The sequence below is a fragment of the Toxotes jaculatrix genome, chromosome 5, assembly GCF_017976425.1.
Source record: "Toxotes jaculatrix isolate fToxJac2 chromosome 5, fToxJac2.pri, whole genome shotgun sequence".
In the NCBI taxonomy this organism is placed as follows: Eukaryota; Metazoa; Chordata; class Actinopteri; family Toxotidae; genus Toxotes; species Toxotes jaculatrix.
In genome coordinates, this window is record NC_054398.1 from 11868554 (window position 1) to 11890898 (window position 22345).

Below are 22345 nucleotides of genomic sequence, written 5' to 3' on the forward strand. Positions count from 1 at the left end.
TGCTGTCCCGTTCTGCAGCGCTGATTAAAACACGGTGGTGATGGGGAAATCAATAAGCGTTTTTTTTTATTTAAAAGGTTTTATTTATAACATGATGTTGCACAGCAGAATATTCCAGTCACACACAAATAGAAAAAAGGCTTAATAAATGACATTTCCTTTTATCCCAGGTATAATAGCCACTGATAGTCAAAGTGAAATTAAAATTATAACATAATTTGTTTTTGACCTCTCTTTCTGAGGTGTTGACCCAAAAAAAAAAAAAAAGAGAAAAAAAAAAGCCTGGCCGCAGTGTTTCCTGTTTCTGGCCGGAAGGGGTATTTCCCCATGACACATACATAATTTCAGTTAATGCATACTAAATACTGTACATTCAATTGTAACCACAAACCCAAGTTTCCTTCAACATCCTATAGTTCAAATCTAACCAAAGCTGAGAAATAAAAAGGGGGCTGGTTTCCACGTGTGTAAGGCAGTCTGCACTGCTTCAGTGCTGTGGGACGTACAGTATTTATAAACTAAACACACTTTACTGTTGTGTTTGTGAAGGCACTTAAGAGAATCAGACTAAAGCACAACACATTGTAACTGTCCTCTAAAACAAAATCCCCCTTATTGTGTTCTCAGACATTAACAGTTCACATTTGTCAAATGCACTTAGTGATAGTTTCTTGTGAAGATATGTATAATTTCTTGTATGATGCAATCTACAAAAGTGTTTGTAGTGTTAAGTACTATCTTTCTTTGGCACATTTGTGAGTTTTGATTACTTGACTGCAAGTCTGTTCCCCTACACAGAGACTGGTCTTTATCTGAACTGTGCCGGTATACTGTAACTGTAATGTGAAAACATCTGAGATATGTACAAATAAAAGGATATTTGAGGCAGGACTATTTAAGCCTTCATTTCAGTGTGGTGGCTGGTTTGCAGATATTCCTCTAATCTTTATTACAGTGTTACACTGTTACTAGTGATAAGGGACAATATTGTGTGTACTTGTGGCAGATACACGAGGAGCAATGTTGTTCACACTTGGTACATCAACGTAGACTTTGCCCTCACTCTCTTTAGGCGAAATACCTCAGAGGACTTGAACCATGGTGAGGTGACAGTAGATCAACTCCCCAAGTGTCAGAACAGATCACAAAAAATTAACTGTAGTAATAATATTCATACACGTGTAGCTACTCCTCTTCAAAATGTCTTGCAGAATGAAATCATTTGGCAGTGAGTCACTGTGGGGATAGGACTTCCTTTAAGAGACAGCACTTCCCAGTACTGGCCTTCAGGAAGCCAACCAAACACTGCCTGCACTGCCAATCAAATATTCAACATGTAAGACTAGAAAAGGTGCATTAGCAACACACTGAGAAAATCTGTCTAAAGCGGAACGCTTTAAAGCAACACATTTGCTCTATTAGCTGGTGATGGTAAAAAATATACATATAAAATATTAAATATACTTGGAAAACGTTTTGGCACTCTTCAAGCCCACTTCAAAAGCGTTTCAAATCAACTTCAAGAAGTCCGTACTGTACATATTAAGAGGCTGCGTTAGTAATTTAATGAATGCAAAAGTCTTTTTCAGATCATATGTCCACTTTCACGTCCTCTCATAAGAACCGCTCACTGCTGATGCCGTTCCTATCTGTTAAATAGATCTGAGCCCTGTGAGGAGCAAACAACATAGTGAGGAGCGTTGTTGTCTGTCACTTGGGAGCTCGGGCTGTTGCCGTTAGTCGGGTTACACGCGGTACTGCACGTGGGATTGCAGGTGTTTGTAAGTCTGTGTAGGTACTCTGCGTGGACAGGCTTGTGGCTCTGCAGAACCTTGATGGCTTCGTCAACCTTGAACCACTTCCTCTTCCTTCCTGCGAGAGCGTAAAAGAAAGGACAAAGAAAGTGAAAGTTGTCGGCACATGGATTAGGCTGATTGACAGGTAGATGTTCGGTGTTATGTTCAATGGCACTTCAGTACATTTGCCCTCAACTAGAGGCTTGGTCGTGTGCTGCCATCCCTTTCAATGCCTTACCAGGAGTATTTTCAATGAAACTGACAGATAAGTAAGATGAAACTGCCACTGCACTGCAACACCTAATATTCTTCACCAGAGCTCTTTGGCAGTGCTACTGTATAGGTGACTGAGAACTGAGTAAGATTGCTCGACAAGCAAAGTAGCTGCAATTTGCTGTACCACAGTATTATACAACACAGTTGTTGCACTCAAGTCAGAGTGGAAATGGGCATTCCTGACCTACTTTGGTTGGTGTTTATGAAGCCTTCATGTCAGCAAACCTAACTAAAAAAAGCATCTTTCATAAAAATGATCTGTGTGGTAAACTGTCAGCTGGGAGTTATTTATACTCAAACCTATCACCTCCGCCTATTCAACTACAAACAGTCTTTCCCAAAAGGAATTCACTGCAGCCTGTGATAATCAGAGGGTGGTGTGAGAGGGGAGGATTCACCCACTTTATGTTTACACCCTGAAGTACGCCACCGCTGGCCTTTCAGCAGAGGAGGGGAGTAAATTAGACCAGCAGTGCTGGACCCTTTCCGCTCAGTCTCAGCCCTCGCGCAGGGCAAGAGAGGACAAGTAAGGGGGGGGGGGGGTGATGATAACTGGAAAACAACTGGGCACAGCAAACATTCCTCCCCCTTGTGAACAGGCTGAACTCTATTTCTGTAGGTGAAGCAAGTAAATGATCACAACCACTTTTTTTCCCTGAGAAGCATTAGATTAAAAATACCAGACACATTCAAAACAAATAGTGATACTTATTTTTGGCAATACTTCATTGCAAGCCCATACGCATAAACCAAAGAGCAGCTTTAGCAATAGTGAAGCAAAAAGGTGAGCAATGGAATATTATTTCAAGGGCAAGTAATGATTATTTTCATTTTTATCTGCTGATTACTTCCTCAATTCATTAATACATTTTTTGATCTATATCTATAAAATGTCAGTTTTGATTAAACAGTCAAAAATGTTAAGATATTCAGTTTATTATCACATGAAAGAGAAAAGCAGCAAGAACTCATAACTGAGAACACGAATGAAGAAAAATGACAATCAATCATCATTATCATTAAGTAGCTGCAGATTAATTTGTCACTGATCAACAGATTTAATCGTGTTAATTTAATAACTAAATAGAGGGATTTTTGGTATTATAACACTGGAGTAGCGATGCCTCACTTTAGTATTTGTCTAAACCTGATGCTTGCGAGGACATAGTCAAAAATTGGTACAAAATATCAATAATGTGGAAATTGTGTGCAGTGGTTAATTTAAGTTCCACTAAACTACCAACTTGTGTTTAAGGGAGGACGACAAACTGATGCTACATTTTTTTCCGTCTGTATTTTAAGACTAAACACCCTAGGTCAGGTGGTTCAACTTCATCGAAAAGTATGTGTCCCCGTTTCTCATCTTACAAAGTGACAACCTGAGTCTTTCTGAACTTTTTCCTTTATTGGGATTTTAGTCAGTCACTTTAATTGAGCATAACTTGGAATACTGGTTCACAACCTTTGCTGTAATTTGCTCATGAATAATGATTATGCAGTCTTATCGTTAACCACAATGTATTATACTTAATTTGCAAACTATAATAACTCACTGGTCTCGACTCCGACTTGACCCTCTGACATGTGACCTAAAAAGGTTTTTTTTTTTTTTTACCTTTAATTTTCCTCTGTGCAGTAGTCTGAAAGGCCTTAATTATTTTTTACTTTAATTAACTACCAAATTATTTAAGTGCCCCTCATCTCATGTGACTAAGAGGACCGAAATCTCTTCAAAATAGAAATAAGAATAGTCTTGCCCCAAAAATCAAATATATATGTTTAGTGATATGACAAAGTGAGACAAACACAGAAGCATACCAATGTTGACAGAGTCCTCCCAGTCTTCCAGTGTCTCCGTCACTATGAGGGTATAGACGTACGTCCTGTGCTTTCGGTCCTGATTGTGCTGCAAAGGTTTAGATAAAGACACTACTTTACTGCTATACACTGTATCAATGCAATGCATGCAAAGCTTTTATATAACGAGAAGTGCAAACTGTTATTAACTTAGTAAAAAGGTTTTTTTATAGACACTACATGAACAAGATAACTTAATGCTCTGACTGACTCTGAGGACTGGCACCTGAAGGCATGTTAGACATGACAGTAGGGTTGCCAGCTAAGTTGACACAGGATTTTGACCAGTGTTAAATAATGTATTATATACCACATTAGAATTTATCACAGTTTTCCATGACAGTTCGACAAGTTTACCTCAAAAATCCCAAGCAGTCTGCCAAGCTTTCCCTTCACACCAGCCTGCACACACATGTAGAAAACATATCAACAGTCATTCAATGCATTTACATTTCAGAGACCACACAGTGTTGTATATTGCCAGTACACAACAGTGCATATAGCTCATTAAGTAGATTTTTTTAAATTTAAGTTCAGAGGAGATGATAAAATTTATCCTTCTAACACAAACAAAACTGAATGAAAACACTCGCTGTGCGATATTTTCAAAGAGTTGCAACACAGCGAGAAAACATGACCTGGTATTAGGAACAGCTTGTCTCTCTTCTAACGTGTATGCACATTCTCAGCTGAACATTTTTCTTATTTAGGAAAGGAAACCCTGCAGCTCGGTACCATCCCAGCATAGCCACGTGCCTGTGAGACAGCATAGCAGGGATGAGCAGGTAGACCTAAACATAGTCTGAGTGACAGGATGACGAAACAGAGGGGCTCAACACAAGTACATTGCACGGGTCAACCTCCATTTCTGCTTCTGCAAGTTTATTTTTAAAAGGACGATGGCAGCAGGGTTTTGCTATGGATATGCCATCAACTATATCACAGATAATTTCCAGTGTGCACAATAAAAAAAAACATGTTTAATTTTTAGATGTGTGTTTTTTCTTGTATGAGAGTGATAGTTTAACCTCTTCAGAGAACTAAACAACATTCACATCATTCTTCAGTTTGACTGGTCAAAACTCATAGACATACAGCACTCTGAGAGGGGGTCACAAGTACAGAGTGCTTGATTCCAACTTTTTTTTTTTTCTCACAAACAAAAAAAAAAGCTTAAGAGTGTGTTAATGAAGCTGGGCAGCTTGTGCAGCATGTCTCAAGTTTGGATTCAGAGACATGTGCAATCAACTTTTTGCAAAAAAATTATACCTGGTGCAGGACAGCAGAAGCATGCCAGGAGCTCATGGCATTGTTTAGCACTTGTGACCCTTGCTGTGTGACATATTTCAGACCATTTTACAGCTGCCAGGATCAGCTAGGACATCTAGGACCCCACAACAGGCAGACAGACACAACTACCGTGTCCTAAATCCATGCAAAATACTAACATAACAACAACATAGTATAAACTATATACTGTAAACTCTAATTGCAATTAGTTCACAAGAAATGAACAGAATTATATGTGTGAAAAGTGAACTTTACCAGGAGAAAGCAAAAATATCTTTCTAAAAGATTTAATACTTTTTTTTTTTGCTTCCCAGAAATCTTTCTGGGGTAGTTTAACCATAATTTGCCATTTATTTTAATTTTGTGCAGCTGCAAGCAGCTTCTCAGTTTCCTTTGTGCATAGCACTGTGGCAAAACAAAACACAGAAAAATCAAAAGTTTCTCAATATGCACAATTTGTAATTTTTCCAGTCTAAATACATTGCATACTCATAACCTGCTTAGATTTAGTATGAAGTATAGAGCTGGGACACAGTTATTGGCTACAGTAACAAACCACAAAACTGTCATGGTTGTATTTGTAGTGACATTTTCCAGCACTTCTGTCAAACCCTGATCTGAGATTGCTGTAGTAGCTACAGAAGAAAAATAATAAATTACAAACAATAGCCTAACAGGATTGAAAAATCTCACACGTGCACAAATTAAAACTGTCGCGTGGATGTGATGTCGAACTTGACAGTGGGGTATTAAAACATGACGTTTTGAATTGTTGCCATAGTAGTTGGTTTGCAGCTCATCTAAATTCAGGTACATGTCTGAACTGGGAGGCACAGGATGTGGGTAACTGGAAACCCTTCCCAAATGTCACTGCCATACTTCAAAGCTGTCAGCACACAAGGCAGAAGCTCACAGCTCACTCTGCTGCGGACACTCTGGCCAACTACCAGCAACCCCTTTACTAAACCACAGAACAATTAACTGGTCGTTTGTGCATCACTGCCAAATACTTCTATCCCTCATCTGGATCTGGCTCACAAAACAGTGGGAGCATCTCACACTGTGAACAGTGATGGCAATAAGTGCCAAGTATTTCTGTTTTTAACAACAATCATTTCTGTCTCTTCCTGTAGCCAGTGAAAATGTATAAAACATAGATGCAATTTTTTTCAGAAAGTGCAGTGCTGACTTATTAAGATAAAACATGACATGCATGATAGTGCAAGTTTGCTTGTGTTATATAAGGTTAAAGTGTCATACCAGTGGTTTTGCAGGCTAACTGCCTGATTATGTCAAGGTTATCATCACATGGCAATGCAGGCCTGAGATGGGATTTTTAAAAAAAACTTTTCACATGATTGTGGGAAATTCCACCATCTGACTCTTGGGGAGTTGGCTTCCACACCAGACCTGTTCAACACATGAAATGACCCAGTTCACAGTCTTATTGTTTGCTTATTGTTTATCTTCCACTTTCATTTCATGACCACACAGCCTGTGAAAGCAATGCTGCTGATCAGCTGACTTCCACAGTTCACATGCTGGAAATTCCCATAACCAAATCAAACAATCATTATTGTGCAAGAGTATTATAACTTTGATCCCCTTCAAAAATAAAACGAAGATGATAAATTACCTCTTTTAAACAACTTCCAAGTCTCTGAAAGATGATTTCAGATTGCACAGGCAAAAACTGACAAAAGTGTTCTCCTGGGATCTAAATAATATCTAAATACAAACAGAGTTGGTAAGCGTGTGCAATGAGCTCACTTCTTCGTACACCTCCCTGACGGCCGCCCCGCAGGGCTCCTCCTCAGGCTCCATTCCTCCTCCGGGCACGATCCATTGGTCAGGATGTCGACTGCTGCTCACCAGTAGCACCTGCCGAGCAGAAAGGTTTCATCAGGTCTCTGCTGCTGAGTTCCGGGTGCCAAAAACACACCAGAGGCATTCCCAAGTTTAGAGTCCATCATCACTAAAAGTGTCTGGTGGCGGCTGAGTGTGGTACTATTCATTTGGCATCTCACATTTCGTGCCAGTCAATCACTTCATTTACTTAATGCAACATGAGTGTGATGTGGATCGGGCTGTTGTGCACGCCATGCTCTTCACCACATAATTAAAATAAGTGAATGACAGTAACTAGTGTCATTTGTCAAATCTGATAAGCTTATTGCAGATTTTCAGATTTCAGATTTTGTTCAAACCATGTCACGAATGGCCCCAAAACCAAGGCCTGTAAAAGATTTCTGTTCACATTCTAGGTTTTCATAGTTTTTCAGCCCTTGAGATTATTTGATTTTTAGAGTATCAAAAATCTCTTATCTGGGAAGCCATGCTAGGTCATTAATATCTTGGCAAGTATTGTCCCTAGCCTCACCAAACTTTGTAGGATGAAAGACAAACATTTCTTCTGTGTGTCAAAACCATAAAAAGCCTTTACGGTGTGCCATTTTATTTTTATAAGGCCCTAGATTTGGAAAAAAGGGTAAAATTACCAAATGAGAGTCATATTTAGGATACTACACACCCACACTTAATAATAATGATATAAATCATTATTATTTTCTGCAAATACAATCTTGTTATTAATTGCTGCCAATATTCAAGGTCTCTGCCATCAACCGACACAAAGATTTTATGAATAAAATCTGAGATGGGAATTATGTCTCTGTTAAGGTCAACTACCTTAAAAACAACTACTCCACTGACTATAACATTTATTATATTTAATGCTAGTTAATGCCTTGTTCTATAATGAGGCCCTTCTAGTAAAAAAATTGATAGCATTAATAACCTACAGTAAAATGAGCCTACAGAAAACATGTATCTCAATATCTCATTTCAACCATCATTTTCTTAATGATGAACTTGTTTTAAAAAACTGGCAAAGACTTAACATTAAGAATCTGAGGAGCAATAAAATACGACAAAGTCAGAAGTCTAATCTGAAATAATAACTAAAGCCACACACTATCTTTAACTGACCTCAAACACATGCAGTTTAGTCTTTTTTCAGCACGGTGCCCCTCCAGAGATGCAGTCATTTGACCTCAAACCCTATCTGGCATCACACTGAGCCACATTAAGTTCACATGTGAATACTTTCTGATTTTTGCCTTCAGCTAGCTGGACACGTGCAGCCACTGCCTTCTACAGCACTTGAAAACCCTCTCAAAGGTCTCCTGACAGCAAAGGTTGATTAAAAAGTAGCACCAGAAATCTGCTCTTTGTATATCGAACAACCAAACAAATCTGCTCAGAGCAGGGATTTCCCAACTTTAAGACGCGTCTGCATTCTTCCTGAGACCTGATAGTGGAAGTATGGCAGATCTGTGAAGAGCACTAATGATAACATCTTCAGTGCCGTCAAAGCTGGTCTCAGTTGCACAGAAATTACTGTGATGAGTGAAACTTCATGCTGTGTGACCCTCAGCCGTAACTCAGTCTGTAACCAGGTCAAACTGAGTAAGATAAAACCCACATGAAATCTCAGGAATCAGAGAGAACTTCATTCGAAATGTATCTGGACAGTCTCGCTGTTAGCTGAGCTTGTTCATTCATCAACCGCATCAAGAATTATCACTCTATAAAACGACAACTTAGAACTCACAAAGAGCTCCTGTTCAAAGGCCTTGGATCACTGGTATAAGTGCGTTAATGCACGTGGGCGTGACAAAATTTGTTTTCTTAACACAAGCAACACTGTCAGTATTTATGTATGCACAACAGGCCAGGTTGGGAGGTAAAAATGATTTTGCTGTCATGTGATATCACATCCAATGACCTGAATCTGCAGTAGGCGCTAAAAACTGCAGAGTTCGAACTTTCCCCTCTTCACTCTTTGCAGTGGCTTATTACAAAATAAAAAGACATAAAAAACATTAAATGTCATGGTTCACATTATGATTTGAAATTGTTTACATGCAAAATGTAGAGGTCAAAGGATGCATTCCTTAAAGCAAGCAGAATTATAGATAATACATGTCCTTCAGCAAACCTACAATACAGTGCCTATAAAAAGTATTCTATCTGAGACCCCCCCTATCTAGCCCCTCCCCCCCTCCTGGGACTGTAGAAACACTGGCTGCTGTCTCACTGACACAAATGCACACAACACACACATGCATGCGCAATTTCACACAAACGCCATGTGAAACACGTAGGCAGTTGCACGTACGCAGCTACTCGCACTCACACACACACACACACTCATAGCCAAAAGGCTTTTCAAAAACCACTGGATCAGCATTTGCCTTTCTGTATGACAACAAAAGAGCTTAGCAGAGGAGGTTAATGACCCCAGCAGGCACCACACACCTCACTGAGAGCTTTGAGTGGACACATCCACTTTGGCTTAAAGTTGATCACACCCGATCACAACCTGGATAAAACACTGCAGATATTATGCTCATGCTAAGCTAAATGAATCGGACACCATGTGGCAAGAAGTCAAATTAAAGTTAAAACATAAAAGAAAGTTCTATGTCTTTCAGATTATTATTTTTATTATTATTTCTGGTCCAGTCACCCCATGTACAGTGATTGACCACAATAATACAAACAACTTTACAATATGATGCAAAATGAAAGTCTCATTAGAATTTTCTTTTTTTGAGACTGTGACCCCAAAAGGATTGAGCAACAGTCCAGGTCACTACTGTTTATTGGCTTTTTAGCAGAAACATACTGTGTTGAAACATACTGCGGTACTGTTTTACAAACATTTTGCCAAAATTAATGATGATTGCTCATTAAAATTAATTTAAAAATTGAGTTACTGAAGTTCTTGTTTTTTACATCAGCATTTTTTATGTTTTGCAAAAAATGCTTTCATTCTGAATGTGATCTTACGTATATTTATTTACTATATATTGGTATCTCTTGTTAATATTGTGATACTGATTTCAACCATACTTCCCAACCCCAGATTCTAATTTTGGAAACTAGATGTACATGTTAACTGGGACACTTTCTCATGTATAGGATCATTACCCACAACACTTTATTCGCTAATTACAGCATGTATCATCACATAAAGAATAAGCATGGCCAAAAAACATAAAATTGCCACAAAAAATGTGAGGTCATCCTGTCTAGCACTTTTCTGTCCTCCTGGACTCCAGCAGACACGATGAGGAAGTGACAGTAAACCAGGCACGCAGACTGGATGGATAGTTTACCACATTAAAAGTGACACACGCAATCAAAGCAGCAACAGTAAGAATGAAGGACAAGACCAGCATGGCATATAATGCATGACAATTTCATCATCCTCCAGTGCAATCAATAATAATCAAAGTGACTTCTAACATATGTCAGCACATATGTCACAGAAGAATTGCAGAGAGAGAGAGAGAGAGAGAGAGAGAGAGAGAGAGAGAGAGAGAGAGAGAGAGAGAGCATGCAGAAGAGCTGCAGAGAGAGAGAGAGAGAGAGTGATGGGGAGAGGAATGTGAGAGTGCAAGGAGCAGGAAAGCAAATCTGTCAGGGGACAGCAAGTGCCTGCACCTTGTTTCTATAAATTGCAGCTGATAGGTCACTTGGTGTTTAGCACACAGTGTAACACTCAACCCCACTACCCAGCCCCCTACGACCCCACTCCCCCTATCACATGAGGTTCTGAGATGGGGTTACCGTCACTGGGCAGACACTAAGATACCCGCCCCCGCCCAGTCTGTAACTACTAACTACCTCAAAGACTTAATTATTTCCACATTGCAAGATCCTGTTACATTGCATGATAGATCTGATATCAGTATATGAGGTAACATATCACATTTGATAGTCAACTATAAAAGTGCCTTGTTAATTTACAGTTCATTTTTGAATGAGAGTGTGAGAAAACTGGGTCTCTGATGGAAATGTCCTGCCTATGCTAATTTTCTTTGTGACCTATAATTAAACACAGACTTAATATGAAATAATGAGACAAACGTTCCAGCACTCCAGGGCACTGTTGTCAGAAATGCAGCAGCAACAGAATGCTGCCTGTGCAAAGGATGACTGATCACAATGGCATGTGGAAGATATGGAAATGCTCTTGTATAAAAACCACATCAGCTGATGCCAGTGTTAAGTATGTGTGTGAATGTAGATGCAAGATTTTATAATGACAGGTGGTAATTATAGGCTGGGGTGTATTACATGTAAGTGTATAATCACATGCAATATTAGACCAGTGAAATGCATCTGCAGTTAACAAAGAATGTCATCAAATAAATTCTTGAGTGGGCAGGACTGTCACTGACAACAGCTCAGCCAGCGCAGTTACTACCTGAACACAATGAGGATGCCTTGCCTTTATTAATTATGAGTTATCTGGATTTCCTCCTGGACAGGAAATGGAAATGATGGTCTCCTGCTGGCTGCTGGTTGCAGCGGGTGCCAGCTTGTAAGACCCCCTGTTGTTTAATAGGTCAAATATTTGGACCCTCCGCCAAGTTATGTTCGCATCTACCCAACACCTCGACTAACATCAGACACGTGTACGCACTTACACACGCGCGCGCGCGCGGACACAATATTAAACTGAACCACAGCCTACTTTATGTGTGCGAAAGCTCTGTTAACATACACTGATAAAGCAGGCTACTGTAATGATAACTGACTGTGTCAGTTATCAAGCCCTCACGGCGACCACTGCAAACAGTTTAACCACCAACTACAGCAGTCAACACACACACACACACACACACACACACACACACACACACACACACACACCTTACCTCGTCCTCTTTTTCGTTTTTGAAACACAAACACGCCGCTCTTCTCTTGAACCCTTCTCCGTCGTACGTCCTGGTCTGGTTGGGCTTAAACTTCATCATATATGTATCCAATCGTCGAGTGCCGGAAAAGGTCAGAAAAGAAAATGTTTGAGAACTGCGAAAATCTGGCTTCAACCAAACGCTGAAGAAAGTGGCTCCGGCGGGAGACGGCACTTAAGGAGGGGGTAGCGTATCCCCACAATACTCCCAACTCAGCGTCTTCAGATAGTCCCAGTTAAAAATGGTGTCCTCGGTTCATTCATTCCCGCACCGTGAGACAGTGTCAGGCTGCTTCTGGTCGTGTATTGTGCCTACCATCGTGGTTTAGTGCCGCTGTCAACACGCATGATTCAAAACGCTCACTCGCTCCTGAGAGGTCGGTGGGCTGCTACCAGCTGACCTGAGAGCTGCGCAACAAGCTGCCAGTCAGCTCCGGCGTTACAGAGAGGCTCATGTTCATCATTAACAGGACGATTAATGAGCCCAACGTGGATCAAATGGTCCTTACACAGGCGGCAGCTGCACGCGGCACAGTGATCACTAAAAACGTCGCGCGCGTTAGTGATGCCTTTCTCGGTATAACTCATGCTGCCTTCAAGTGCTGCTCTTGAGATCTTCAACCAGGAGTGCCGTTCACTGACAAATTAGGGTCATTCAAGTGTATTAGTTTGCGATGACGGTTGTTTTATTTCAGAAATTATTCTTTACGAATCGGTTTACAATCAACATTATGACGCACAAACATCCCATCGTTTATCCCATATTTTTTTTAACAGTAAATAACCCATGTAACAGCATTAACCTTCCCATTTCTCTCATTTTCTCCCCATTTTAATCCATAGATTTTATATCAGTGCACAGATAGTAATTCGTTTTAAGGAGGAGATAGAGGGGTGGGCAAAGAACAAGCAAATACACCATTTGGCAATCAGTTATCGTTGCATATCCCACTTAGTATGAATTGCAATTATGCCGGATTTGGATTCTCATGATAAAACAAGTTCCCATAGTAACTGAAGTTAACATAAGACCATTCCCTTCTGTTTTAAGGTCAAATAAACAAAACAGCGCAAGCTTGAATCCACTTTCAGTCCAGTGAGGCAGCCTGGTGGTTACACTCTGACTATTAACAGTAACACGCTTCTTGTGGCGAAGTAGATGAAAATCGTAATGTGAAACTGAGTATAAAAGTTCCAAAGTTCAAGGTCTCCCTCTAGTGGATGAGGCCAGTCTTCAGTCTTAAAAACAGGATGTGTTCATCTTTTTTTCTGAAGTCAGTGCCTGATTAGTTGGATATTTATTCACTGTGGACTGTCTCCAGAATCAGAATATGGGCATCTACAACTATTCATATATGTCATATATCATATCATATGTATCTGTACTCTAATGATGGCATTAACATAACAGTATCATGTTAATAAAGATGTGTTTTAGTCGTGCTTGGACTAGCTTTTAATAGTTAACAGAGGTAGAAGCGATTAAAAAATAGCTGCTAATGTAAACCAGGAAAATTGGTTTTCAATTCAAACACAATGAGAAGTATATTCAATCAAGTACATTTCTGAGGTACTTATACCTTACGTGAGGATTTCCATGTTTTGTTTATACCTCAATTTCACTACATTTTAGATTACTTTTATAGTCCACTACATTTATTTCACAAGTACAGCTACTAGTTACTTAAATTTTTTACAAAACATATGATTAACTTAGAAAGTCCCGCACACCCACACAGGTGTTTTCACTTACTGTGGCTGAGTAGACCTCAAGCTTAATTTGTGCTCAACTTTGATGGGGATTACATGGGAACACCAAAATCCTTGTCCTGTAAAGGTGTAATCAGGCTAAATAAGTGGCACCAGTGTGTGTCGACCATATTTGTATTGCTTTTTTAAACTACCAAATAATATAGTACAACTAGTATAAACTGGCTTCACCTCAAGCAGCTACATTAAAATGTTACTGACATTTTGTTTTTTCACAATAACAATGCATTCATGTTATATACAGTATTCTGTGTAATATACTGAAAGGGGGAATTTGAATGTATAAGCACAATTAATTGTTTATTTATTGCAGTGGATTAGTGTGCATTGCTTTGACAGCCTCTATAGTGTCCATAGGTCGGTCGTTTGTTCTTCCATTTTTTAGTACACTATTGTTATTCTCGTTTTTCTTACACCTAGAATTTCGGTCAGTAACTCATCCCACACTGTTGAGCGCACACAAACAAAAGACAAACCTGTGAACATGTGGTCAGACAGAATGGAGGCTGGGAAACCAGAGGAAATATAAAACACACATCTGACAGTCGAGCTGCTTTAATTTTCAAAGTGAAGCTTTACCTGGTCAAGTTTGAATAAAAGTCCATTTAAAGGGCAGAAAATTAAACCATCAGTGTTAAACCATCACACTTGTCTTACATGTATCCAATCAGGAATCACACACAGGCATTTATTAATCAATAGATTTTATTTACAGAACATAATAGTATGCAGGTGAACTGTTTCATAGCATTCTGAGAGCAGGAAAACATTTCCTCCCCAGAGTAATAGAAAGAATGAATTTACAAACAGTGAATTGAATACAGACTTTTCAGCCAAAGACCAATTACAACAATTGAGAGTCACAGCCTTCCTTGATCTTTTGGAATTTGATCCCACAACAACCCAGTACTTCATCTCACACAGGTCAGACTTTCAACATCCAACCCCCAGCACCTACTCATGTCATCAAACAACTGACATCTTAAAGGGGCAATGTGTAAGAATTGGCCAACTCTCAAATTCATACTTCAAACAAATATGAGGGCAGGATATTACAAGAAAGTTGGGGTGTTGATCCCTATCAAAAGAAATAATGAAATGCACTCTTTGGTCCCTCTTCCCCCCTCCTCTTCCCATGTGCCATAGTCCAGCTGGCCATCTGGCATACCGGGACAAATCCCAGTAGGGCCGCCCAATCAGTGGCCACATGAGGGAATGCTGCGTGAATGTTCAAGCACTGGGATCAGTGGCCACTCACAACCAAGTTTCAACCCTCACCTTCACATTGAGCTGATGTTAGCTAAAATAAACCTAACCTCAGCAAAGGGCAGTTGTTGACAGGTTGTCAAACATGCATGGATTGGGGAGTAATGTTTTCCACACTAGTTTACCCTGTTTTCTTCCACTGCTACCATGAAAACAACCATCTCACACTCAGTCTGCCCAATCAGAGAAACGGGAGAGATGTAGTGGTGTCAGGAGTAGAGGACGAGCCATGAGAGGCCGAGGAGCTCGAGGGAGAGCAGCAAGAGCAGTAACATCAAAGGCTGCGTTGGAGTAAAAAATGGAGGAATGTCGCTGAGAGAGGATGGCTGCAAAACAGGTTTATAGCCCACTTGCAGTTACTACTTCTTCATCCTCTCATGTTGGTCTGAGTGCCAGACTGGACACTACAGTGATTCACTATCTCCTTTTGAGGGACAGGGTTAGCTGGTCAGCATGCTAACTTCAGTAACTTCTGCAACACAGCACAAAGACTTATTTCTTCACATTCTGTTTAGAATTTTAGATAATTTTTTCATATTTTCAAATAAAATACTTACACATTGCCCCTTTAAATGTAACACTTGTTTTGTGAAATAGATACCATTGGAAAAAAACAAACCACTGAGCCTTGTATATTTAGACTGTGATGACATACAGGGGAATAAGCAGAGTAGTTAGTATGGCAACAGCAAGAAAAATTCACATATAAAAGATTGGATATGATAATAAAACATACACTGTGTTAAAACTAAGGAAAGGTCCACAATATCCACCCTGTCCTCCATATTCTCTCTCACCATCTCCAATCCTACAGTACATCAGAGTCTACACTGAGAGTGGCTGAAAGTAAATGTGGCAGGCTCAGTTTGTTTTTTAGTCATATTATTTTGTATTTAATAAAAGCCAGATGTGATGCATGGCTAAGATTGCTTACATGTCCTGCTGCATCACGTACACAGGACAAAACTCTGGTCTGTCTCCAGGTGAGCTTGTACATACAGTGGATTAGTAGTAGTTAGCTGCTTTTAATTAACAAACAGCAACACAAGAAAACAAAGTTTTAAAAAAAGAACAAACAAACATAAAATGTATACCATATTGACCACATACCAGCTAGTCTTTCCTCCTCACCCTCTCCTCACCCTTTCCAGCCCCCCCCCGCCAAAAACCTGGGACATAGGACACCCTCTTCCCCACTAAATGCAAAAGCCTCCTGAAAATCAATGGACAAAGAAAGCCAGGTGAGAAGATCTAAAAACCTCTGCCCATGCATTTCAACAGTAGTGAGTTAGGACAAAGATGAGCTTTTTCATTACTAGTGTGCATTTAAATCACCAACTGTCAGCAGTTGTTTTTTTTCCATTATATTCATGTTTATTTTATAATATATATGTAAATATATATATTTAAGACTGTGTCCTTTAAATGCAAATGAAGTAGGAAGAGGTCTTGGCAGAACATGAGGAGTTGTGTTCACACTTGACTTCCATTTGTGTCTCCACTTGTTAGGCTGCTCTACACTTCATTTTTGTTTCCAGCATAAAGCCTGGTCCATGACTTGGCTGTAGAGTGGGAGAAAAAAAACAAAAAAAAACAAAAACAAAACAGACTAATAAGATGAGTTGCGTAAAAATGACCAATATGGCTCTGAACCATAATTAGCAATGAAGAGCTTTTCACTGAGGCTGCATTGTGTAACATGTATTGTAAAGGCCTCCCCGTACACACCATGCCCTGACCAGCAACTATCTCCAACATATTAAAGAGTTGCGTGGAGGTGCTATAAATTATTAATGACATTTTTGATCTTCATGACTAAAATGGGACACCATCCCTGCCGGTTTATTGCTGCTTAAATTTGAATCATTAATGCAGTGACCACAAATGACCACAAGGGACCCCTCTAACATTCCTTTTGTGCCACAATACCCTGTCACAAAGTGAGGACAGAATAAGAGGCTATTATGGTATTAAAAAATTAAATAAAAAATCTTTATTATTTTTTTTTAATGAAAACTATATTTTTTTAGTTCATTAAATATTGTAGTTTCATCATATTTTCAGTAACTGTTACACACAGAAGAGATAATTCTCATCAAGAAAAATGCAGCACCAAATACAAAAAATACACCTGGAAGTGCAAAGTACTTTGTGTTTTGCGTTGGTGTATGTATGTGTGTTTAGGCTGGATATTCCTTTAATCTTTACAAGAGCTGAATAAAAAGTGTAATAAAGCCTCTGGTGAACCTGGACAGATCACAGTTCTCACCTGTTTCTATGGCTTCAGCTTCACTGGACTTCCACTTCTCTGCGACATCATTTGCTAGGGGATCATCAGGGTTGGGTGCACTTAGTAACGCCTGGATTGATAGCAGCACTGTGCGAATCTGCAGAGCTGGTGACCATTTATCTGGGGGAAAAAAAAATAAAACGGATTAATACCAAGAGAACCAAGAAAAGCAGAGGAACAACTGAGTGCAAGATGTTGAAAGTAGAGAAAAAAAGTAAAGAAGAAGATGCACAGGAAAAGTGTATCTATTTTAAGCTGAAGTGCCAGTGAAGAGACAGTTGTGATAAGCAGCAGTAGTGGCAGAAAGCTCCAGTTAGGGGTCACAAGTGTAACGAAAGAGGCCCTTGATCTTTTGAGCAAGATGAAATTGACAAATCCCTCACTTCATTCACAGGCTAAACATCACAGGACATAATACATACAGGCTCTCCTACAATAACAAACCTAAATTAAGAGGGCAAAGACAGAACAGATGCAGTCACTGTTAAAGCTGCTTGAGAGGAAACACATTTTCTGTCATATATTATTTTAATACTGTAATACTTAATAATGTCAGGAACAATACATGTTTTTCAAGGTAAAACACACTGCAAACCACAGATAACAGCTGAAGAAGTATGGAAAGTAGAAGTATGGTTCCAAGTCAGACAAAAGGTCATGAAACACACAATCTTTGTCGTGCCTACGCAGTAACTGTGACATTACCGACTTACCTTTCAAAATGTCTAGACATATTCTTCCCAACTTGTCTACATTGGGATGATATATTTTGGTCATGAAGCGTACTTTAGGAGCTGCCATGGGATATTCCTCTGGTAAAAAGAGTTCAAGTTTAAATGTGCCCCCCTCAAAAGGTGAGTCCTGAGGTCCTGCAATGACCACATGAAAGTAGCGAGCGTTGCCCTCATCTGGCTCTGCCTTGATGCCTGGGACAGGCTCTGCAAGCAAACGCTGAGTTTCCTAGTATAAAAAAAGAAATAAAGATAAATTTAGTTAGTGAAAAAATAAAACTCTGTTGGGTTTGGCTTGATTACATATGTAGCCAGAACCAGGTGCTCTCTCATGTGCACACTGAATGACAGCGACACAGACAAGGCTGGAGTCAGACAAGGCCGCTAAAATGTTCATGGATTTTTGGACGGTTCACTGGCCCACCAATGCAACGGCCCACTGGGATTTGTCCCAGAATGCCTGATGGCCAGTACACCACTGAGCTAGCCTCTTTGCCTCTGCCATGATGTCTATACTGAGAATGCCAAGCTAGCTTCTTCTTATTGCAAGCTGAAGTCTCGTAGTTGGCAGTGTGGGACATAGTGCTGTAAAGCACTACACACTTCTCGCAGGAGATCGTTCCTGATCAACCCAAGTTACACAGTGCAAGAACAGCTGTTTAGGTGCAGAGTGGGAATGAAAGAGGTACCACTGACTCTATTACAAGAGTATTCTTGTGCTACTTTTGCTTGAAAAACAACCGTGACAACTGATTATCAAAACAGTTGCGCATTATTTTTCTGGTAACTAAAAATAATGGTTTCAGGTCTAATATTTGTCATTTATCATTTTTGGTATTTACAAGAACATATTCTTCACTTAGGGTACTTTAAGAGTCAGCATCTTACAAGAAAGATTTAAAAGGTCTACCAACTATATAAAAGGCAACAACCAAGACACCTGACAAAGATATGCATTAGATGTTAGAGTATTTTGTGCTCATCTCCTTTAGTGATTGCAGCCACCTTGCAACTACAAATAAAGGTCTAATTCATACTCTGCTACACCAGTACCAAACATTACAGTTCACTTAACTGGTGGAATTTAAACATTATAAAATATCTGCATCTTATTGGAAATAGACTCAGGCTTTTCTTATTGGCCAATAGGTAAAACCTGTTTAAAAGTCAAAGTATTGATTAAACAGATTTATAAAAGCCCTTGCCCACACCTGAGAGCTGCAAAACAGTTATGCGTCATTATTATTCTAACAACAGAGATGGCAAGAGGCAGGAGGTGGACTGTAGTGTGCTTGGCTTTTATCCTTTAACACAGAGGGGAGGGTGGTGTTGACTGCAATAGTGACTCAATGCTGTGAATCTGAAGACACTCTGTGCAGTATGTAACTGTCTTTTAGAGGTGACACTGACTCAGCCACCATGCCACAGGAGACCATTACTGCCATTCCCATCAGCCACTGCAGCAAGGCTTCTCCAAACTCATAATGACAGCCAAGTGATCAACAGAAACACACACCTTAACTATGAAAGAGAAGCAGATATCTGACGTGTGGTATGCACAAAGTATGCATGAGTGACACACTGACGAGATGCCTTCAACAAGGAAATTACAGTCTCACTGATTTACATGTCATTATTTTAACTGCAAATCTTGATTGTACAATCTGCATTCTCCAAACTGTAGCCCTGATAATACAACATATAAAGCCTGCTATATAAAGCCCCTTGATTGTTTTCATGATCTGTTTAAACAGAGTATCTCTTTGTGCCTGTTTGAAATAAAGCCTTTTGTAATATACATATCACAGCTGACTATAAATGAACAAATACTTATGACCAATTATGAATGAAAACACAGCATCAAATGAAGCTTGTCAACAGTCCCCACTCATGTTTTCGACCCTCATCTCCTGAATGCAACTGGGAGTGAGATTCCTGAAATGTTTCAGATAACCCACAGACAAAACCATGCAGTGAAAACACAGACGGGAGAGGGGCTCCCAGTCCCAGTCACACGCTCTGAGGGCTCAAGGGCTCGGTCCGCTAAGTACTGTTCCCAGCCTTCCCACCTTTTCCCACCAACAGCCTGTCTGTGGTTTGCTTACTCACCCACCTGTGCAACTTCCTCTTACATACCATTCATTCCTATAACGCATTTTTATCGGTCTCTATATACATTAGGCCCAGTTGCTTTACAAATCAGGCAAGCTGTCATCTTGCAACTGTAGGGTAAATAAGCAGAGCGAATGAATGTAAACATTACACATTACAGCTATGCACTGATGGGTTTCCTAAATAAAAATAATAATATAATATTGCCTTAGTGTGGCTTGTCTATTACCATAACAGTAGAACAGGATTTAAAAAATAAAGAGGAAAATCAAATGAAGAATCAATTAAAGAGTCAGCCTGGGACTGTAGAAGAAACTGAAACAACCTAAATCCACAGAAGAACTGTGGCACGTTCTTCAGGATGCTTGGAACAAGCTACCTACCAAAAGGTGGTCACGCCAAATATTAATTTGACTTAGATTTTTTTTGTGTTTACTGCACTTAACTTTTAGTGCAAAAAAACGTTTGCACAACACTGCGCATCTTCACTGAATACTATGGCTGTCAATGTAGGGAAATACACTTGTAACTCATGACTCATTACCCTTCAAGTAATGTTATTGTGGGATTGCATTTGGGTGGTGCAGAGGATGGAAGACTTCACCTCTGAGAAGCAAAGGAATGACAGCTGCCAGTGACAACACTGCATCACACTGTTCAAGCCAGAGGATGTAACTCCCTCAACAGCATCTTTAGTATACAAACCAACTTGCCCAACCCTCACTGGTTAGTTAGGTAACATCACCTGCTGATGCTGCCACATACAAACATGATCATGCGGCAAAGGTCTCATCAAGTATCCCCTACTTTGTTTGTTTCTACTTCACCACATCTGTGACCAAGTTATGATGCAAACGTTCAACCCCCCGGCTAGTTACTAACTTAAAAACGTAGATTTTTTTTTAAAGGGAGACAAACATGCAACCCTCAGTTTAAATATGGCTAAATTTAAAGTATAATATCAGGAGTATCGGGCTAACACGATAGCGTTACCTTGACGTTTCTGTTGTTATTATTCAAAGACAGCTAATAAACTAGCCGGGGCTAGCACGGTTAGCCAGACATTCAGTTAGCATCACAATGTGGCCAGCAGCAACTTGTAAACAAAATCGTGCTTAAGAAGTATATTTAGAAAAGACAAGCCCGGCACAGAGCACGTTTATCCGCCATCTTTACAAAGCGCTGGTGTATTTTTAACCCACCGTGTGTCGGTGTATCTAGGCACAGGAATGAAACGGAAGTTACTTTAGCAAAGTAACGTTAGCGAGCTGGTGGCTAACGTTAGCACACAAAACTGTGCCCCCGCCAGAGCCTTGGGAGTTCAGACTGTGTTTGTTGAGTCTCCAGCCGTGACGGAAAAGTCACACAGGCTGCTGTTTTAAGAGTGAAATGATTACCTTAACGATCCTGCGGGGCAGTCCTGCCATCTTGTCTTAAATGCGGGCTTTTCGTTCTCGGTACCTCCTCTCTGTCGTTGGCATTGACAGCAAACACACGTCTTCCGGGTCCTCTGCGTCCTGACAGAGGATGGAGAGGAGAGGACAGCGGAGCAGAGCAGCAGCTCATCTGATGTGCAGCCAGTGTTTAACACAGATGTCATGTAAAACTGCATCAATATGAAGGTTAGAAAGTGTAACAACAAAAACATTAGACTAATGCACCGTAGTCCTACAACTCCTCATGATAAACCCTATTCAACTGACAATATTTTATAAAATCCTTCAGGATTTGGTCTTATAATAACAAAGGTTTTGACACATTTATTTTGGAATTATGCATTTAACTTACCCAACAAACAAATTTATTTAAAAAGAAATATATTTATGGCATTTTCTGGGTTTTGTGATAGTGGCACAGAAACAACAGCTTTATTTTATCAACATATTATTTTCAAGAGTTTGTTAACTGGTGTGGAACATATTTGAAATGCTGTGTGGGACGAACACTGTAAAAACAAATCTGTAAAGATTTCTTTTGCAGATTCTATGTGAACAATGCTTCTCATTTTAGGAGACAGATATGAAAAAAAAATAGGATGACATCAAAACAGTCATCTACAGTGCCTCTAAAATCTTATTTTTCAGTTTACATATATATATATATTAATGCATCAACTTTACAACATTAAAGTGGTTACAACACATTCATTATTTAACAATTTGAAAAGGACAGTAAGAAAAAGTGTTTT

At 39.7% G+C, this 22345-nt stretch overlaps 2 protein-coding genes across 2 annotated transcripts; both read right to left on the reverse strand.

Moving 5' to 3' along the window:
* Positions 1-59: 59 nt before the first annotated feature.
* Positions 60-12523, reverse strand: nudt4a (nudix (nucleoside diphosphate linked moiety X)-type motif 4a). Its single transcript, XM_041039004.1, has 5 exons — positions 11951-12523; positions 6990-7100; positions 4287-4331; positions 3891-3978; positions 60-1872 (listed from the first exon to the last, which is right to left on the reverse strand). The coding sequence occupies exons 1-5, from the start codon at positions 12047-12049 to the stop codon at positions 1646-1648; spliced, it is 570 nt and encodes a 189-aa protein (XP_040894938.1). The 5' UTR covers positions 12050-12523; the 3' UTR covers positions 60-1645.
* A 1922-nt stretch (positions 12524-14445) lies between these two features.
* Positions 14446-21672, reverse strand: ube2na (ubiquitin-conjugating enzyme E2Na). The gene is made up of 4 exons (XM_041038613.1): positions 21555-21672; positions 18028-18274; positions 17294-17434; positions 14446-16586 (listed from the first exon to the last, which is right to left on the reverse strand). The coding sequence occupies exons 1-4, from the start codon at positions 21582-21584 to the stop codon at positions 16540-16542; spliced, it is 465 nt and encodes a 154-aa protein (XP_040894547.1). The 5' UTR covers positions 21585-21672; the 3' UTR covers positions 14446-16539.
* Between the last annotated feature and the right edge of the window lie 673 nt (positions 21673-22345).

What these genes read in the sequence shown, in the direction of transcription:
- nudt4a (XM_041039004.1), bottom strand. Translation starts at nt 12,049, where the DNA reads ATGATGAAGTTTAAGCCCAACCAGACCAGGACGTACGACGGAGAAGGG. An exon ending in AAAACGAAAAAGAGGACGAG is followed by an intron (nt 7,101 to 11,950) that starts GTAAGGTGTGTG and finishes TCTGCTCGGCAG; the next exon opens with GTGCTACTGGTGAGCAGCAG. An exon ending in GACTGCTTGGGATTTTTGAG is followed by an intron (nt 3,979 to 4,286) that starts GTAAACTTGTCG and finishes AAACCTTTGCAG; the next exon opens with CACAATCAGGACCGAAAGCA.
- ube2na (XM_041038613.1), bottom strand. Translation starts at nt 21,584, where the DNA reads ATGGCAGGACTGCCCCGCAGGATCGTTAAG. An exon ending in ATGTCTAGACATTTTGAAAG is followed by an intron (nt 17,435 to 18,027) that starts GTAAGTCGGTAA and finishes TTTTTCCCCCAG; the next exon opens with ATAAATGGTCACCAGCTCTG. An exon ending in AGCTGAAGCCATAGAAACAG is followed by an intron (nt 16,587 to 17,293) that starts GTGAGAACTGTG and finishes CCCACTCTACAG; the next exon opens with CCAAGTCATGGACCAGGCTT.